Below are 19,720 nucleotides of genomic sequence, written 5' to 3' on the forward strand. Positions count from 1 at the left end.
GTACATGCAATCGCCCTCCCCCCAATCCTATCGAATTGGCAAGATACCAGAAAGGGATTGACATAATATACAATTTATATATTAATTGAATTAATGTTGTTCACAAATTATGATTTCTCCATAAAAGTAGGACCACCCCCCCACTCAAAGGGTTTAGGTGGGAAGGGCAGTAGAGGTATTCGCCCCCCCCCTCCAATCGGCAAACAGGGAACGACATAATATAGAGATCGGTTAAAATATCAATAACAAGTTTTAATCATACAGATATTTAATTGATTCTGTTAGCAAGCTGTGATTTCTAGAAATAAATTGAACCGCCCTCCCACTCGAAAGTGTAGGGGGGGGGATTGATACCATCGCTCCCTTCCGACCCCACCAAATCTGCCAAACATACTAGAGGGGGGGCGAAATAATCTAAAAATAGGTTGAAATATAAATAATTAGTATATATTATTAACATAAGTAATAAATTCGTATACAAATTGTGTAAATTCTTTACTAAAATTCGTCCGCCCCCCCCCTCAGGGGGGGGGGGGTCGGCCGAGTGGGGGGGGGGGCGATCGCCCCTACCGCCCCCCCCCCTGGATCCGCCAGTGCCTGGACACCAAGACATTTTGACACACAAGAACTAATCAGTTCACAACACACAAGAACATAAATACACAACAGATACCAGCAACAGAGCTTGACAGGCCTTAGAGTGAAAGCCTCATGGCACGAGATATTCAGAGGAAGACCAATAAGAACGTGGCGACTCAGTGACTAGATGAAGCAGAAGAAACAGCTGGGAAACCGTTGACAAACTACTGAGGCCCTATGGGGAATGTTCCATGAGGAACGCACTGGGAAACCGTTGACAAACTACTGAGGCCCTATGGGGAATGTTCCATGAGGAACGCACTGGGAAACCGTTGACAAACTACTGAGGCCCTATGGGGAATGTTCTATGAGGAACGCACTGGGAAACCGTTGACAAACTACTGAGGCCCTATGGGGAATGTTCCATGAGGAACGCACTGGGAAACCGTTGACAAACTACTGAGGCCCTATGGGGAATGTTCCATGAGGAACACACTGGGAAACCGTTGACAAACTACTGAGGCCCTATGGTGAATGTTCCATGAGGAACGCACTAGGAAAATGATGACGATGAATCGATGATGATGATTATTATTACTGTTTGCTCTCTCCCTATTAGGAAATCCTGAATCCATTGATGTAATGAAACATTAATACTAAAGTATTTTAGTTTTTTAAGCAAGCTATGGTGGTGAATATTGTCCAATGCCTTAGAAAAGTCTAATAAAATGGGCTTATTATATAATCACTTTGAAAAATCATCAAGTAGTCCTATTATGTTTTACACGACCTATTTTGTAAAGTTTCCACTTGATTCGAAAATGGGTGTGGGAGAAATAACGTGTACAGAAATTGTACATGACAGACAGACAGATTTGATATAAGCTTTGTAAATATCTGTAACGTGTGTCTTTTAGATTGCGGAGGACAACTCACTGAGCAAGCAGGAGTCATTCTCTCCCCTAACTTTCCAGACAGTTACCCAAACGACGCAAATTGTAACTGGAATATAACAGTAGCTCCTGGTCAAATTATAGACTTCAGGTAATAATAAATATGATTTTCAAAATGAATTTTATGTTGATCGCAAGTAAATGATAATAAAAACACAACATTTGTTCGTTATTTTTATTGGAACGAATGGTGGCCTATACATGTATAATGGCAATGTCCAGTAATACCGGGCAATTTTTAAATTTTAAACAGGTAAACACTATGAGTTATATCTTTTAATTTTTGTCATGACTTCTAGATTCAAGAGGTTGGACATGGACAGATACAGCGACCAAAATTGCTTAGACTTCGTCATGATCTTCGACGGACCCAGTACCCAATCAATAAGGCTTGGGGATTATTACTACTGTGGCTTTAGTGATGAGTCCAAGATTCTGAACCTGATACTGAGAGCCACCAGCAACCACATGTATATAAGGTTTTATTCTGATAGCCGGAATTCTAGAGCTGGATTTAGCGCTTCCTACTGGGCACACGGTGAGTTAGAATTAATCGTATTGAAATGAATTCTCTTGCTTTTTAATTTTTTATTACTATTCAATGAGACTTACTTTAGAAGTGGACCTAGTATGAGCTTGTTACTATATACTAGTATTTACGTTCGTTTTATTTCCCAAATAAATTTTAGTACTTAAAAGAAGGGGATACCTTATCTTATCCTATAAACTGCAGACGTAAACTTCAAAAAAAGATGATTACGTCCTACGCGACATGCATCTAGTCATGCATGTTAACTAATGACTTAAATTCTGCCAAGTCATTGATTTTTCCTGGCTGGCTCAGGCAACCCATTTTATGCTCTAATAGCACTAGGGAAGAATTAGCATTTGTAAAATGTTGTCCTAGCATATGGAACGAGGAATGTGTCTTTATCTTTGTGTCTTTCCATTAATTGCTTGTCAAAATATCTTCACTATCTTTTAATGGCAAAATACCTATGAAAGTTGGGTATTATTTATTATATTTAAAAACTAGTAGGATTTTTAAAATGACTGCAAATCTAAAGTAAGCTATAATAATATCAGCCCTTTTTAACACTGTAATCATAAAAAAAAAGTTAATATCATGGATCAAGCTAAAAAATTGTGATATTACATTAGCAAGTGTCATTTCAATCCTTTATTGTTTGTTTTTTGTTTTTTGTTTTCATTTTTATTTCAAAATCCTCTCTTCAATTTCGGTTTTTCTATTAGATCACTTTGCCTCCATAACATTCACTTGCAAATGATAAGACATCTTCTCGAAAATGTCCACCATCAAAGCTGTTGCAGGACAGCAGGGAATAACAGCGGACCTTGTTTGAACTCGCCACCATAACAACGACATTTCGATGCACCAACTACAAGACTATGCACATTTACTAATGTCGTTTTCTGTTTTAACTTTTTTTTCAATAGTTTTTTTGTTGCTGAACCGGAGCTATAAAAGTGTAAAAGAAGTGTAGATGGAAAGAGAACTTGATCATCGAAATCTTCATAAAATTTTGACTCAAACGATCGTTTAGCAGAATACTAATTTTACTCATATTTATTTATTACAGAGTGTCCTCCATTCACATATGGTAAGGAGATCTGTGACACTTCCTGTATCTGTAACCAAACCAATACCCAATACTGTGTCAACTATAACGGTACATGTGCCTGTAAATCTGGCTGGACATCAGCTGACTGTTCTTTGGACATTGATGAGTGCCAGGTCTCAAACAGCTGTGAAGACCCATACTCTGCTTGCGTCAACCAGCCTGGGGGTTTTGTATGTCAGTGTAAACCTGGAATGATCAAAAACAGTTTTGGGCAATGTCAAGGTCAGTAGATTGTTTTATAAAGAGGCATTTTTACAAAGCTTACTACAAAGCTTATATACATCTCTCCCGTCTTGTACTCGTTGCTTCTTCCACTTTTTATTCTCAAATGAGTTGAAACTTTGCACAATTATTAATTTTTGATGACAACACATAAATCAATCAATAAATTATCCAATTAGTGAATAAATAGCGTTCATTTACATGTTTTTTTTAATAGAAAAGGGAGTTAAATAGTACAATATTGAGATATGTCAGCAATTGGTGGGAAGCGTGGTCGAGAGGCCAAGTGCGCTTGAACTTGGCTTGGCTTGGCTACCTAGAAGGGGGCTCGAGGTTCGACACCCGATTGTGTTTACTGAGCGCCTAAAGGCAGCACGGAAAACCAACTCCTAGATACCCCCTCCCTCCCCCACTGGTCCACAAATGAGATTGGACCAAAAGCGCTCTGAGCATGCTATAAGCATGAAAGTAGCGCTATATAAAAGCTATGATAATAATAATAATTGTGTAGTTTTCCTTATATAAGCTTTGATTTTTTAATTTTTAAAAATAGAGTTACGCGTTGTTTAAAACATATCCTTGTTCTAATGAGTCATGGCAAACAAAGAGAGAGAGAGAGAAATAACGTCGTTTTCTCCATATTTTTCTTTATTTTTTCAAACTAACAATTCGAATGAGTCTCCTTAGCTAGCTAAAGGAACTGATCGAATGAGTCTCCTTAGCTAGCTAAAGGAACTGATCGAATGAGTCTCCTTAGCTAGCTAAAGGAACTGATCGAATGAGTCTCCTTAGCTAGCTAAAGGAACTGATCGAATGAGTCTCCTTAGCTAGCTAAAGGAACTGATCGAATGAGTCTCCTTAGCTAGCTAAAGGAACTGATCGAATGAGTCTCCTTAGCTAGCTAAAGGAACTGATATTCCTGGAGGGGGGGGGGGAGCACACTCATAACTGTACAAATGCATTCAACTGGTATCTATTACGCATACTTCGTCTTTGTAAAAAACAAAACTCATATGAAATGACGACTGGGGCTGGTAAGGCCGATACTGGAGGGAAAGCCTTATGTAATGTATGCACGTCTGTAATGTGCTTAATCGTCGTAAAAGTATTTTTGGCTTTAACACGTGTCATGCAGTGGACCCTTTTTGTCACGAAAAGTCGTCAACACAAAGATGGTATTGCGTATGGAAGAAAATAACAGAATTTGGTTGGTGTAGATGTGGCCATTAAAATGTTTTCGGCAAGGAGACTTTTCGATTTCTTCCTGTTCTCGAAATGTGTAAGAGTATTAAAGGCTACACATCAGTTACGAAGATGATAATGACTCTTTATTTAAAATGTAATTATTAATATCCATTCATTTTACGTTATAGATTCTCATATATGAATATATAGCGGCAGTGCAAAAGTAGCAAAAATAATAATACTAATAATAACACATTTTTTCGCTCATTGAATTCAAATGATGAACTTTATTGCCACCTTGTCAGCATTTTGCGCACTCTGCGTATTAGATTTAAGAGTAACAAATTAAATAACAAAATTAAATTTAAAAACAAAAACTCTAGCCTGGACAGAGTACATTGTATGTTGTTTGTTTGTTTTATAAAGGAAGAAAATGAATGTATTACTTGGTCTAATATTTGATTATAAAGACAGACCACGTGATGATGAAAACTTTCCTGTCTAGATTCCAATCAGTGCACCCAAAAGAAATGCTCTCATGCGTGTAGTGTGACGTCAGAGAATCCACGTACAGAAATGTGTTTCTGCCCTAAAGGGATGAAGTTAGACCCGGCTGATAATCTCACCTGTAAAGGTAAGTACGTTTAGTCTAAGGGTGCATAATAGTACATATCGCCTATACCTTCAATTGACAGCGTAATCTAGTATTTTAAATTATATGACTTCATAGGCCAAACACGTGTTTCTTTAAGCCCAATATGAATAAACATGACATGTAACATATAACAAGAAATACAATAAAATAAAATTTAAAAAAAGACATTACATCCTTTATGCACCTTGGCCTATAGAGCGATTGTTTTTCGCTAAACAAAGTATTGCATAGATTAAAAAGCAATTTAACATTCTTTTAACCAGCCCTTTCCCCTTCTCCCTAAGAAAGAATCCTGGTTAATTAATAAACTCAAACCCCTTGGGCTACATTCATAGATTTTTGACTGTGTAATTTGCTTTTTTTTTATATTGAAGAGGTATTTTTTTAGCTTCAAACCCCACTGAAGGGGGGTTTAAGCTCAAAACCCCTTTGGCTACGCTAACAGATTTTTAGTGTGTAATTTGCATTTTTTTTATATTTAAGAGGTCTTTTTAGCTTCAAACCCCGCTGAAGGGGGGTTTAAACTTAAAACCCCTTATGGCTACGATCGTAGCATTTTGAGTGTGTAATTTGCTTTTATTTATATTGAAGAGGTACTTTTTAGCTTCAAACCCCGCTGAATTTAAAGTGTGTAATTTGCTTTTTTATATTGAAGAGGTGGTTTTTAGCTCTAAACCCCGTGGAGGGGATTTTTAAACACAAAACCCCTCCTGGCAACTTTCATGGAATCTGGTGACTGATGTATGGATAGTCTTATATTGAAGAGGAAGTTTTATCGTGAATTTCGGAAGGAGTTTTAAAATCAAAATCTTCCTTAGCTATGCTCTTTGAATTAGGGGATTGACGTTTGCATTTTCTTTTTTGGTTTTGTTTTATAGAAGAGGGGGATTTGACTGCAAATCCCCCTGGTAGGGGTTTTAAACTTAACAGTCTCTAAATTCCGATTTCCCTCCTGCGGAGGGGGGGGGAATTTCATTTCGGGGGGGGGGGGGGGGGTAAGCCCCAAAACCCCCCGCGGATACGCCCATGACTAACGTTACAATGTTATTGACAGAAGAAGGTAAAGAAAATATGGCGAAATATAGAGAAGTTCCAAGGAGGACTCAATCTCTAAACCTATTCGCTTATTTATACCTCTACATCATTGGATCTTTTTTTTCTACATTCTATTTTTCTTTCATTGTTTTTATAATCAATTAATTGCCTTCGATTGTTTTTTAATGATATATGGTGTATTTTCAGCAGCAACCCTAAGGGTGAGAGTCGCTGTTATATAGTTTTGTGTAGTCTGTCTTTCTGTGTGTCTGTTGTCACGTTTAGATCTCAAAACCTAGAAAAACCTGTTTATAAATCTGATTTCAACATCTTTTTTAGCTTGTTAAGTTTGAGGCATCGGCTATTTTCAATATTTTCAACCTGAAACGTGGACGCCCGGGTAGAAGAACTTGTTAAGGAGCATTTCGTCAATTACAGTCCTTTCATGATAGGAATGGATGTGGATATGGATGTACTTTACACACACGCGCACACACACACACATTTTGGAAGTCTCTAATGGCTTAAATTTGCTTCGAATCTTTGATTGCTTAATGCATTTTGTTAGATTCTGAAGAATCATGATTAGGGTGGAGTATTTCACGTGACTAATGTAAAAAGCTAAATTAAACTTGGTGTTTAAATTCTTCAATGACAGAATGTGACAACTGGATGTATGGAGACGACTGCATTCTTAAATCTGAATGCTACCCACCAAACACAAAGTCCTACAACAAAATGAATGGACTGTGTACATGCTACTTAAACTGGACATCCTCTACATGTAAACAGGATGTTGACGAGTGTGCCTTAGAGAAAAAACCATGCAGTTTGACAGAAGACCACGCAATATGTTATAATTACCAAGGATCATATAAATGTCATTGTTTGACGGGCTATCAATTTGTAAATGAAACTAGCTGCGATGGTAAATATTAAGTTTTTGTTGATTTTAATGGCTGATTACTTATAGATCTATAGAGTATATCTTATATTATCGTATCTAATACTTAGTAATACAGAGTAATACAGATGTTACTTCAAAAAAGAAGATTATTACTTCTTACGCGTCATGCATTTAGTCATGCATTAACCAATGTTCTAATGACTTAAATTCTGCCAAGTTAATGGTTTTCTTGGCTAGCCCAGGCAATCCATTCTATGCTTTAATACCTCTAGGGAAGAAGGAGCATTTGTACTGTATTTGGTCGGACCAACGCACCTTATGGATACTCCTTAGACATCGTAAGTGGAAGAAGTTTAGCTTTCTGGTGTGGCGGGAATATAAGGTCCAGGATTCTGATGCATATAAGAGTGACGGGTGGACTACAGCACTGTAGACTTTCAGTTTTGCGGAAATGCTGAGTCCTCTCCGTTGCCACACTTGTCCTTGAAGTCTGCCAAAAGCAGCACTGGCACGAGCATCACGGAAGTCTACCTCGTCATCTGCGTTGGCGTTTTGCTGATATGGTGCTTCCCAGAGAGGTGTTATAATAAATGAAAACTATCATGAAATCCCCATACTAATGAAATTATTTTAAAAATCAAACAAAGCATTAGGGTTTCTTAAAAAAAATCCACAAATCAAATAAGAATATTAAAACTAAAATGTTATTTAACTTTTGTTAGGCAAATAATAGAATATTATGCATCTTCTGCACACAATAGAGCAGTGAGATTTATAACAAATGAATATTCGCATTTCATTAGAGTAACACCTTTAGAAAAATCCTTAAATTTAGAAAGCCTTCAGGATAGAAGACTTAAAAGTAAAGTAGCAATTATACATAAAACACTGAACCATAATCTTCAAATACAAAAACAAAATCTAATGAAATACTCAGAAAGACACAAAGATAAAGGCACATTCCTCGTCCTATATGCTAGGACACATTTGTTCAAATTCTCCATCTTCCCTGTTGCTATTATAGTATGGAATGGGTTGCCTGAGTCAGTCAGGAAAACTAATGACCTTATTGAATTTAAGTCACATGACTAGATAGACCTATGGTTAGGGACACGTTTAGGACATAATAATCGTCTGTATTTTATAGGATAAGAAAAGAAGGATTGACAATTTCTTACTGGATTTAGATTCTGTTATTAACCGATAACCATCATTATTAAGATTTATTAGTTTTATATCTTATGTCCTTTAGTGGAATAAATATTAACCTATTGTTGTTGTTAAACATAACAAATTGTTTTATTTGAACAAAATTAAAAAAAAAAAAACATCAGCAATGAAGCAAGACATGCAAATATTTCTTTCGATATTTTTTACATTTTGTATTACACCTTTAGCCTTAGTTACTGTTCTTATGATTCTCAGATCTTGAACAAAAAAAAAATAATTGGATTTAATTAGAGCCTTTTAAGGAACTGTAATTTGGCAATTTAATGTCAATTTTTCTTTAATATTTATCTAATAAAGAATATACATCTAACTAATCTAAGTCAAAAAAAATTATAATCTTTAGTATTACAACAATACATTTTTTTTTAAATTATGGTCACTGACTTAATTTGATGTATTTATAAAGAATGTGGGAAAGTTTTGATGGCTGCATCGGGTACAATTGTTTCAAAATATCATTCCCCACAACGTTATTCTGCTATGAAAATTGCGGAATGCAATTGGACCATTCAAGCCCCTGTAGGAAAAGTAGTCTCATTAAGGTAAAAAAAAAACAGTGATATTAATTCTTAAACTTTCTAAAGGCTCTTAAATTGGATTAATTATAAATATTGATAAATATGCATTGTATTTGTAGGACTAATCTATTTGAGTATCTTTAAACACTAGAGAGAAAAGAAATCATATTAGTGTTTATTTTTTAAATTATTCTTTTCAGTTTTCAGAGTTTTCAGATGTGGTATACAATTGACTCATACTTTGAGAACCATCCAGCCTATATAGAGATCTATGATGGTCCTTATAATAACAGCAAATTGTTGGCTATATTCAATGGCGGACCTTATAGCTCCACACCACCTGGTATCATACGTACATCTGGCAACGAAATGTTTATTATACTTTATGCTGCGTTCTTTAATGGCAACTATGGATACTCTTCTGAGGGATTTATTGCATCATTTTGGTCACATGGTAACTGTCTTTAATGTATATATATATTTATATATACTATAGAGCTTTAAAATATTTTTTTCTTTGTCTTTCTCTAGCATAATCTAATTGTTCTGTTGTCAAATAAATAAATAAATTACTGCAGACATTAATAATAACATTTAATAAACAGAGACATTGTGTTGATATAAGTAAACATTGAAGACTATCATTTTATTACATCACTTCCTCCTAAGTACTTTCTCACAAAAACATTCACAACAAACAATGACATAATATAAACATGTTAGCACATCCTTCCTTTTAAATTTGTTAAGACGGAATATCAGGTGACCGAGCCTGGCTCGGATGAATAATTTGTTAAGGAAGGATATATACCCGAAGTCATTTTGAGAATATTTTTGTACAGGTGGCCGAACCTCGCTCAGTTAAATAATTTCGGAAGGTTATATACCCGAAGTCATTTTGGGAATATTCTTGTAATTACGAAAATGAACGATCGGATAAAGACTACTAATCTGAAGAGTTGTTTTAGTGTTCTGTTAGTTCTAATTGTAGGCCTAATTGAACATGTCGATTAAATTTAAAGTCTTTTAAGTCCTCCTACAGTCTAGAAAAACTACAGCTCAAGTCCGTCTTAAAGTTTTGCAATCCATCTTTTGAGTAAAACTATTGTAGGCTTACTATTATTTGCTTGGAAGAAAGTCTTTGCAATGTAACTTCTCTACGTTATAGGGTAAAACATGCACTTAGTGACAAAGTAAAATGGCTCATTTTTTCTTATTAGACTTAAATCATGACATTAGTTTTCTAAAGAAACGTTTCCGTAGGGTACCTCTGTTACGCCGAATAATATGCTCGTTACCCATACGGGATACGTGCCCTTCACAGCCTGACTGTTGGACTATAAGAAGTTCATACCGGCTTTTGCCATCCATCCATCCCAGTGGTGCTATGACACATCCCTCCATTCAGATCTCTCCTGGGCTTTCCGTCAACACGCCCTAAGTCCAAGCTTTTTACCGAGGTTTATAGTTAAATCAAAAGAGGCTGCAGCGTAAGCAAACTCGTTGACCGCTCGCTAGATATCATGTTTAGTGTGAGCAAGTAAGGCGTAGAGAAGCTGTGTCAGGACCATTTCCTTTGTTTTGGTACAGGACAGTAGACACCGAAGCATAAACACATGGTAATAATTCACCAGCAAAATAATAATAATAATAAGGCTTGTCTTAGAGTCCGAAAATTAATGAGGATTGCAGCTGTGACCTACATATCTTGCCACATCCAAGGCAAGCATAACCATTGTCCGCGGTGCTCGATTAAGATTTTCTTTTAGCGTCTGCGTCTGTCCACGGCAGCAAATTTTCTTTTGGTCTCAAATGTGTATCCGCGGCCTTTGTATAGAGGGAATTCTTTAAGTCCGAAAGTTACGCTGGACAGAGCAGTATCCTGTATGGGAGACGAATCTCAGACGAACGCATGCCAAAGGCAGTCTTTTTTGGTGAGCTAAAAAGTGGGCGACGTAACACCGAGACGCTTAAAACACCAGCTTATGGCGCAAACTTGACTTAGCTGACATAGAAGAGAGCACCTGGTTGCATGCGGCCTCAGAACGAGACAGATGGAGGTCAGCAGCAAAATAAACAACAAAGTAAAAGGTATCTACACCGCTCTACACAATTAAAGTGTAAACAACTTATTAAGCACTTAAAACACAATAACTAATCATACATCGGCACATTTATTTCATTACTTTTATTTCATAGTTCTATAATAAATCAATCTACAGTAAGATGGTGCGCAAATGTTTAATTAGGTCTAATGGTTCTTTAAAACTCGTTCTTGTTTGCAAAGAAATATTTTAGTGTACTGCGGTAAGCCTAGTGACGTAAGCAGCGTTTTTCCCGTTTACGTCATGGAAAATTTTCATTCATAAAACATTCTAGCCAAACTTAATTTTTCGATAATGAGGCATTTTCAAACCGATATAACGGTCGATCTCGAGTTTTCCAATGTGGCCAATGAGTTGAGAATTTTTTTCTCCTTATTATGCACATACCGTGAAATTTTAAAGAAAATCGTTAGAGCCGTTTTCGAAATAAAATTTATATATATATATATATATATATATATAAATATATATACATACATACAAGAATTGCTCGCTTAAGAGTATAGGAATTTTAGTGTACTGCGGTAAGCCTAGTGACGTAAGCAGCGTTTTTCCCGTTTACGTCATGGAAAATTTTCATTCATAAAACATTCTAGCCAAACTTAATTTTTCGATAATGAGGCATTTTCAAACCGATATAACGGTCGATCTCGAGTTTTTCCAATGTGGCCAATGAGTTGAGAATTTTTTTCTCCTTATTATGCACATACCGTGAAATTTTAAAGAAAATCGTTAGAGCCGTTTTCGAAATAAAATTTATATATATCTATATTATAAAGTAGAATGTGTGGCGTATGTATGTATGTATGTATGTTACTTATAGACATCAAAACCGCTAGACCAATCTTGATAAAACTAGGCAGGAATGTTCCTTGGGTACCAACTTAGACCGTAGTGTATGTATTGTAGCCCTAAAACAAATGTAAGACCCTCAAAAAAAATAAAGTTGTCCGACTCTATTACAGCTATAGTATTTTATGAATCTAGGCCATGTCTACAATGTTGACATGAGAAAAGATAGAAAGGATTTAGACCTAGATCTAATTTTAAGAAATACACTTTGCGCATATAAATTTTTACTTTGACACATGAAAAGACAAAAGAAGATCCATTGATTTCATTATATAATAAAATTAATCTTCAATTTTGTGTTTCAAAAGCATTTTTTACATTAATTAGTTCCTTATATCTGTGATTACAGATTTCCTGACGAACATTCTTTCATTAGACAATTCCGTAATGAATCGCGTACTAAATATTAATTCGTTTAATTGTTTACTTTATAATCCCATCCCTAGATCTAAAACTCTAATTCAACTCTAAGATGATAAAACTTCTCTTCGCACAGATAGTTTTATACTTAGACACATAGACATATTAATTAAAGTCCATTCACTTTTTATTTTTTGGATCAAATAAACATTCAAATTTGGTTTTCTAAAGCTACATTCGTCTACGAGAGCTGCGAAGCCAAGTTGAGATAGGCCTAGATCTATATTCATTCATGAATCGCGTACTAAAAATTATTTCGTTTAATTGTTCACTTTATAATCCCATTCATTGAACAAAGCTATCGCTCTTTTCGTTTTTAATAGATAAGAGTGTATCGATTTCGGGTAAACCCATCTTCGCAAAACTAATTTTATTTTCGTAGCGAAAAAGAAATAACGTGAAAGGATCATTAGCTACGTTTAACATACATCTAAATCCAATCCACTAGATTATTCAAAAGCATTTTTTACATAAATTAGTTCCTGATATCTGTGACTACAGATTTCCTGGCGAACATTCTTTCATTAGACATTATTACCAAATGGTTACACATTAACACATCTCTCTACTGAGTCTATTCCTAGGCCTAGGTCTAAAACTCTTATTGAACTCTAAGATGATAAAACTTCTTTTATGCTTTAACACATAAACATACTAATTATTGTCCATTCATTTCATATTTTAATCAAATTAACATTCAAATTTGTTTTTCTAAAGCATTTTTAATACATTCGTTCGCTGTTCGCTAAATAAAGCTGCGAAGCCGTGTTGAGATAGGCCTATATTCATTCATGAAAAAAGGTCACGCATGCGCAACTCAGAATGAACTCTATAAAAGCCCATTTTTAACTCTAAATTAGTGTAGATTTAGATCTATGTCTACCTAAAGATCTACTTTATACTTTAACACATGAACATACAAAATTAAGTCTATTCATCTCAAATTTTAATCAAATATATGTAGGCCTACAAGCAAATGTTTTAATTTCAAAAAATGGATTTAAGCCTATTAGCTATTTTTATTTGATAACTTCATTCACACTATTTTTACATTGACACATTCGCTTTACTTATTACATTATTATTTCGTTTAAATGTGACTATATCGACAGTAATGCGAAAATAAAGACCCGCGGGTCGCGGGTAACATAATTCTAGTATATCTATATTATAAAGTAGAATGTGAGGGGTATGTATGTATGTATGTATGTATGTATGTATGTTACTTATAGACATCAAAACCGCTTGACCAATCTTGATAAAACTAGGCAGGAATGTTCCTTGGGTACCAACTTAGACCTTAGTGAATGTATTGTAGCCCTAAAACAAATGTAAGACCCTCAAAAAAAATAAAGTTGTCCGACTCTATTACAGCTATAGTATTTTATGGATCTAGGCCATGTCTACAATGTTGACATGAGAAAAGATAGAAAGGATTTAGACCTAGATCTAATTTTAAGAAATACACTTTGCGCAGATAGTTTTTTACTTTGACACATGAAAAGACAAAAGAAGATCCATTGATTTCATTATATAATAAAATTAACCTTCAATTTTGTGTTTCAAAAGCATTTTTTACATTAATTAGTTCCTTATATCTGTGACTACAGATTTCCTGACGAACATTCTTTCATTAGACAATTCAGTAATGAATCGCGTACTAAATATTAATTCGTTTAATTGTTTACTTTATAATCCCATCCCTAGATCTAAAACTCTAATTCAACTCTAAGATGATAAAACTTCTCTTCGCACAGATAGTTTTATACTTTAACACATAAACATATTAATTAAAGTCCATTCATTTCATATTTTGATCAAATAAACATTCAAATTTGGTTTTCTAAAGCTACATTCATTTACGAAAGCTGCGAAGCCGAGTTGAGATAGGCCCATAGACATATATATATAGACTGGACGATAAAGAACAAATTATTATCGGAAATATTTGGGAAAAGATAAGTTTGTAGATCCACATCACAAACCTATATATATTTGCCTATGTCTATGATTATAAAACGAAGACAAAATATTGGGAATATGGCAGTTTTGCACTTTTCAAAACTAAAGATCAAAAGTATATATTGGCTGAAATGTTAGTCCTAGAATTTATAGCTCAATCGCCGCCATTTTTTTTTTCACATAGATATAGTACATAAAACATATTGACTTCCCCCAAATAAAAATAACTTCCTACTTCCAGTCTATATTTATTTATGTCTATGGATAGGCCTAGATCTATATTCATTCATGAATCGCGTACTAAATATAATTTCGTTTAATTGTTCACTTTATAATCCCATTCATTTAACAAAGCTATCTCTCTTTTCGTTTTTAATAGATAAGAATGTATCGACTTCGGGTAAACCCATTTTCGCAAACCTAATTTTATTTTCGTAGCGAAAGAGAAATAACGTGAAAGGATCATTAGCTACGTTTAACATACATCTAAATCCAATCCACTAGATTAGTAAACACAAACTTAGACCCGAAGGCCGCGGGTAAAGTCTGGCGAACATCCTTTCATTAGACATTACCAAATGGTTACACATTAACAGTGATTAACACATCTCTCTACTGAGTCTATTCCTAGGCCTAGGTCTAAAACTCTTATTGAACTCTAAGATAATAAAACTTCTTTTCGCAAAGATAGTTGTATGCTTTAACACATAAACATACTAATTATTGTCCACTCATTTCATATTTTAATCAAATTAACATTCAAATTTGTTTTTCTAAAGCATTTTTAATACATTCGTTCGCTGTTCGCTAAAGCTGCGTAGCCGTGTTGAGATAGGCCTATATTCATTCATGGAAAAAGGTCACGCATGCGCAACACAGAATGAACTCTATAAAAGGCAACTAGATTAGTGTAGATTTAGATCTATGTCTACCTCAAGATCTACTTTATACTGTAACACACGAACATACAAAATTAAGTCTATTCATCTCAAATTTTAATCAAATATATGTAGGCCTACAAGCAAATGTTTAATTTGAACAAATGGATTGAAGCCTATTAGCTATTCTGATTTGATAGCTTCATTCACACTATTTTTACATTGACTTTACTTATTACATTATTATTTCGTTTAATTGTTTACAAAACACTCTCAGTGACTATATCGACATTAATGCGCAAATAAAGACCCGCGGGTCGTGGGTAACATATGTCTAGTATATAAATATATATACATACATACAAGAATTGCTCGCTTAAGAGTATAGGATATGTACTAGAAACTTTAACAACTCGACCACTTCTGGTTGTCTTGACTGGCACAACAAGTTCTCTAGACGTTGGTCTATAACTGTCTGTTTTGTTTGTTCTGATACTTTGCTTTTCGTCGTATTCATAGTTATCATAGTAGGCCTACCCAGAGATGTCTTCTTCGAAACTATTGTTTAAAAAGCGTTGATTTCTTCTGTAGGTTTTTCCATCGTTTGTCTTTATGATGCAAGATCTGGGTGATGAATGTTTTTAACGACAACTGCTTTCTGCCATGTTTGTCCTAGACGAACTCTCACCTTCTCTCCGACAGAGTAATCTTTAGGTAGTCTTGCTTTTGCATCTTATTTCACTTTGCTTTTCATCTGTCGTTCGTTGAGTAATATCTCGGCATCTTTCCCACTTTTGTATGCTTTGTTGAATATCTGCTTTACAATACAACATACACCTCAGTTTGACCATTTGATTGAGGGTACCTGGGGCTTGATTTGGTTATCTTGAAACCCCATTCACAAGCAAACTATCTATATTGATAGCTGTTGAATGGCATATTGTCTCTCGCTATTTCTTCTGGTATGACATTTCTAGCAAAAATACCTTTCAGTGCAATGATAACACATTCAGCTGTTTTGTTCTCCAGTCGTTTTATTTCAGGATATTTGGAGAAATAGTCCACAACTACCAAGTAGTCATTGTTCCGCCATTCAAACAAATCTGTCGCAACCTTTTTCCACGGTCTGTCTGGTACAGCATGAGGTAGCAATTTTTCTTCCACATAATTTTGTTTGAGGGTTGCACATGTTGAGCATTTCAGTATTGTCAAAAAATATCATTGGACAATCGTGGCCATAAAACACCCTGTCTTGCCATCGATCTGGTTTTCGTAAGACCAAAATGACCTGTCATCAACTTGTCGAGAATTTATTTCCTCATACTTGAAGGAATTATAATTCATTTCTCATAAAACAATATTCCATTATCTTCAAGAATACTGTCTTTTAATGACCAGTACACCTTTACTGCTTCATGCACTTGATTTTTAAACTTTGGCCATCCTCAATAACTTCAGTTTAACATCAGATTCAGTTTTCTAATTTCTTGTATCTTCTGATTATTTCCGGAAAACTTTGCTGTTGCGTTTTGATTTTTCTTAATTATATCATCATCTGGCCTCAATTGCTATTGACCACATTAGCCTATGGTCTAGTTGCAACTGAGAACCTGACTTAGAAATTGTTGTTAATTGATTTCTATGCATCAACTCTCGTGGAACTTCATTCTGTTGCTTGACATCATGTACTTTGACGTTTTCTTTTGCTTCAATAAGTTTCAAAGCAATAGATGTCTTCATATCTAAAACTGGGTTTATTTCTTTCTTGAACATATACAGATCATCTTGGACCTCCACATCGTCGACTTTAAATGTGACCGATGCAATTCCCTTCATTTCTAATGCTTCATCCCCTAATGCTCGAAGGGTAGTATTTGAGTGCTTTAACTATCAGTTTCTAAAGTGTTTCAAGTTGACTCTGATATGATATTTGCTTGTGCTCTTGTGTCAGTCTTCATTTTGACTATTTTCCCATAATATTGACATCAACCATCCAAACTTTGAGAATGTTGTCAGTACCAATTGCCTCAAACCACAACTCATTTACTTGGCTTGCTTGACTTTCATCTTCCAGTGAATCAACAGCCTTGAAGTGTTTCGAACGACATTTTGCAGCGAAATGATTTCTCTTTTTTACATTTTCAGCATGTCTGTCCAAATGCTGGGCAATTGTATTTCCCGTGAGATCTATTACATGATATGCCATCTCTAAGGATACTTGTTACATGATTCTTTGCCATTATTTCATGTGAGATTATGACTGGCTTCTACAACAGTACTTTCATAGCTATCATTTGGTTATGGGTATGCTCGTCAGCACGAATTATGCTTTCTGCTTTCGTCTCTCAGAAGTCATACTAATATAATTAACAAGACATTTACATGATAGGATATGTAGGACTACAGAAACAAACAAACAAAAAAAAAGGTTTTATTTCGGATTTTAAGTTCAGATGCTGAAATCGTTGCCAAGATCAAAATTGCAATTCGTATGAAAGGAAAAAAATGGGTCAAATAGGGTCTACTTAGATCAAAATAGACCAATCTATAAATCATGTAGTAACCATTAATTGAATATCCTAATTTTTTTTCCAGATCCACATCTAGATTGTAGATTTAGATTTATTACTTGACATTTCGTTGCTATTTCATTTTTGTTCTACATTTATTTTTCTAGAATGTCAATCCTTTACTTATGGAGCTAACTGCACACAGTCCTGTACTTGTATACAAAGTAAGACTCAGTACTGTAACAGTACCACTGGTCAGTGTGTCTGTAAACCTGGCTGGACATCCACTGATTGCTCTGTGGACATTGATGAATGTTTTGAGAATCCTCTATCATGTCCTGACTATTCAACCTGTACAAACACCGCTGGAAGTTTTCAATGCACTTGTAAAGAAGGTTTAACATTGGATGACCGGAAGTGTGTTGGTATGTTGCTGTTTCACTTTAATGTGTTGATGCATTTCTAATAGAAACAAAAATAGTCAGATCTATCAGGTTTTTATCATTATATTTAGGCTTATAGCGGGTGTGGTGGCTGAGTGGTGAAGTAATTGGGTTCAAGTTGTTCAAATCTAGGTAAAAGACCGGGATTTTGTATTTGTTGTTTTTTAATGACGTCCTTATTAAATTTAATCCAGCCAACTCTAGTAATAACTACCCGATTTTGGAAGGGGGAAAAAGGGGGGGGGGGGGGGGCTGGTAACACCATAATTAATCACTGTTGATAGAAAGAGCTGACATTTAGTACATCATCTGCTTTGCTTATTTTCGATTTCTTTTTTAACATTTAGCTCTTTTAAATATATCAAACAGTGCTACACTGTTATTGTTTTTTTATGATGTCACAGACATTCAAGCTTCTATCATAGTATTTTTCCCCCATCATGTTAGAGGGAATAGACTAACTGATTACTATCAATTTGATTGTTTTTGTGTTAAAATATTATATAAGCTAGTGCAGCCTTAAAATTATAAGCAATCAGCCATTTAACTATTTATGCCTTAAATTACTAGCAGTGTCATATATTTCGTAATTGAAGCATTTTGGACTCTTTTATGCATGGTGGCTTGTCAAATAAATAATACAACTTTGTTTTTCAAATAATTACTTGTTAATCAAATTGTCTACATTCTACTTAAGCCTGTTAATTTTTTTTTCTCTCTCAGTGTCTTAGAAAAACTAACACATCATACTCATTATTCTGCTTAAATATTATTATAAGATTAAATGATTATTTGAACTTAAAGTTGCGTGTAGCAGGTTCACAGGTTACTATTTTTAAATGTCTTTTTTTTAATGTTTTGTTTTAAATTCTTATTTAGTCAGTAATGGTTCCAATGTCTGTACAACTAAGAAATGTTCACATGTTTGTGTTGTGCTACAACAAAATGGTGTAGATTATGAACAATGTTACTGTCCTATTGGCACGGAGCTTGATGGAAATCAATGTGTTGGTTAGTATTGAATAGTTTTGACTTATGATATCTATCTTTTCTTATATAACACAGACATTACTTCAAAAAAGAAGATGATTATGTCATATGTGTTTTGCATTTAGGCATGCATGTTAACCAATGACTTAAATTCTGCCAAGTCACTGGTTTCCTGACTAGCTCAGCCTGAGCCTCAGGCGACCCATTCCTTGCTCTAATAGCACTAGGGAAGAAGGAGCACCTGTACTAATTTGTCCTAGGATATGGAACGAGGAATGTGCCTTTATCTTTATGTCTTTCTGAGTATTTTATTAGATTTTGTTTTTGTATTTAAATATTATGGTTCAGTGTTTTTTTGATAATTGCTACTTTACTTTTGAGTCTTCTCTCCTGAAGGCTTTCTAAATTTAGTGATTTTACTAATGGTGTTACTCTAGAGAAATGTGATTATTCTTTTGTTATAAATCTCACTGTTCTATTTTGTGTCTGTTCCAGTTGCTTAATGTTTTCTTGAGTTGAGGGGTCCAAACATAGAATGCATATTCTATTATTGGCCTAACCAAGGTTATATTAACATTTTAGATTTATTTTTTTTATCTATAGAAATTGCTTTTAATAAACCCTAATTCTTTG

At 34.7% G+C, this 19,720-nt stretch overlaps 1 protein-coding gene across 4 annotated transcripts in view; it reads left to right on the forward strand.

Annotated features, from left to right (window-relative positions):
* Positions 1-19,720, forward strand: part of LOC106058961 (uncharacterized) — a 76,718-nt gene that overhangs the window by 17,858 nt on the left and 39,140 nt on the right. For all 4 annotated transcript variants that reach the window (XM_056004020.1, XM_056004019.1, XM_056004023.1 and 1 more), the window contains exons 4-12: positions 1,497-1,623; positions 1,832-2,070; positions 3,134-3,397; positions 5,088-5,216; positions 6,931-7,200; positions 8,816-8,951; positions 9,128-9,381; positions 17,822-18,079; positions 18,977-19,108. In XM_056004020.1, coding sequence (XP_055859995.1) covers positions 1,497-1,623; positions 1,832-2,070; positions 3,134-3,397; positions 5,088-5,216; positions 6,931-7,200; positions 8,816-8,951; positions 9,128-9,381; positions 17,822-18,079; positions 18,977-19,108 — 1,809 coding nt within the window. The remainder of the gene's footprint in view (positions 1-1,496; positions 1,624-1,831; positions 2,071-3,133; positions 3,398-5,087; positions 5,217-6,930; positions 7,201-8,815; positions 8,952-9,127; positions 9,382-17,821; positions 18,080-18,976; positions 19,109-19,720) is intronic.

Source organism: Biomphalaria glabrata, chromosome 11 (assembly GCF_947242115.1).
Source record: "Biomphalaria glabrata chromosome 11, xgBioGlab47.1, whole genome shotgun sequence".
Taxonomy (NCBI): domain Eukaryota; kingdom Metazoa; phylum Mollusca; class Gastropoda; family Planorbidae; genus Biomphalaria; species Biomphalaria glabrata.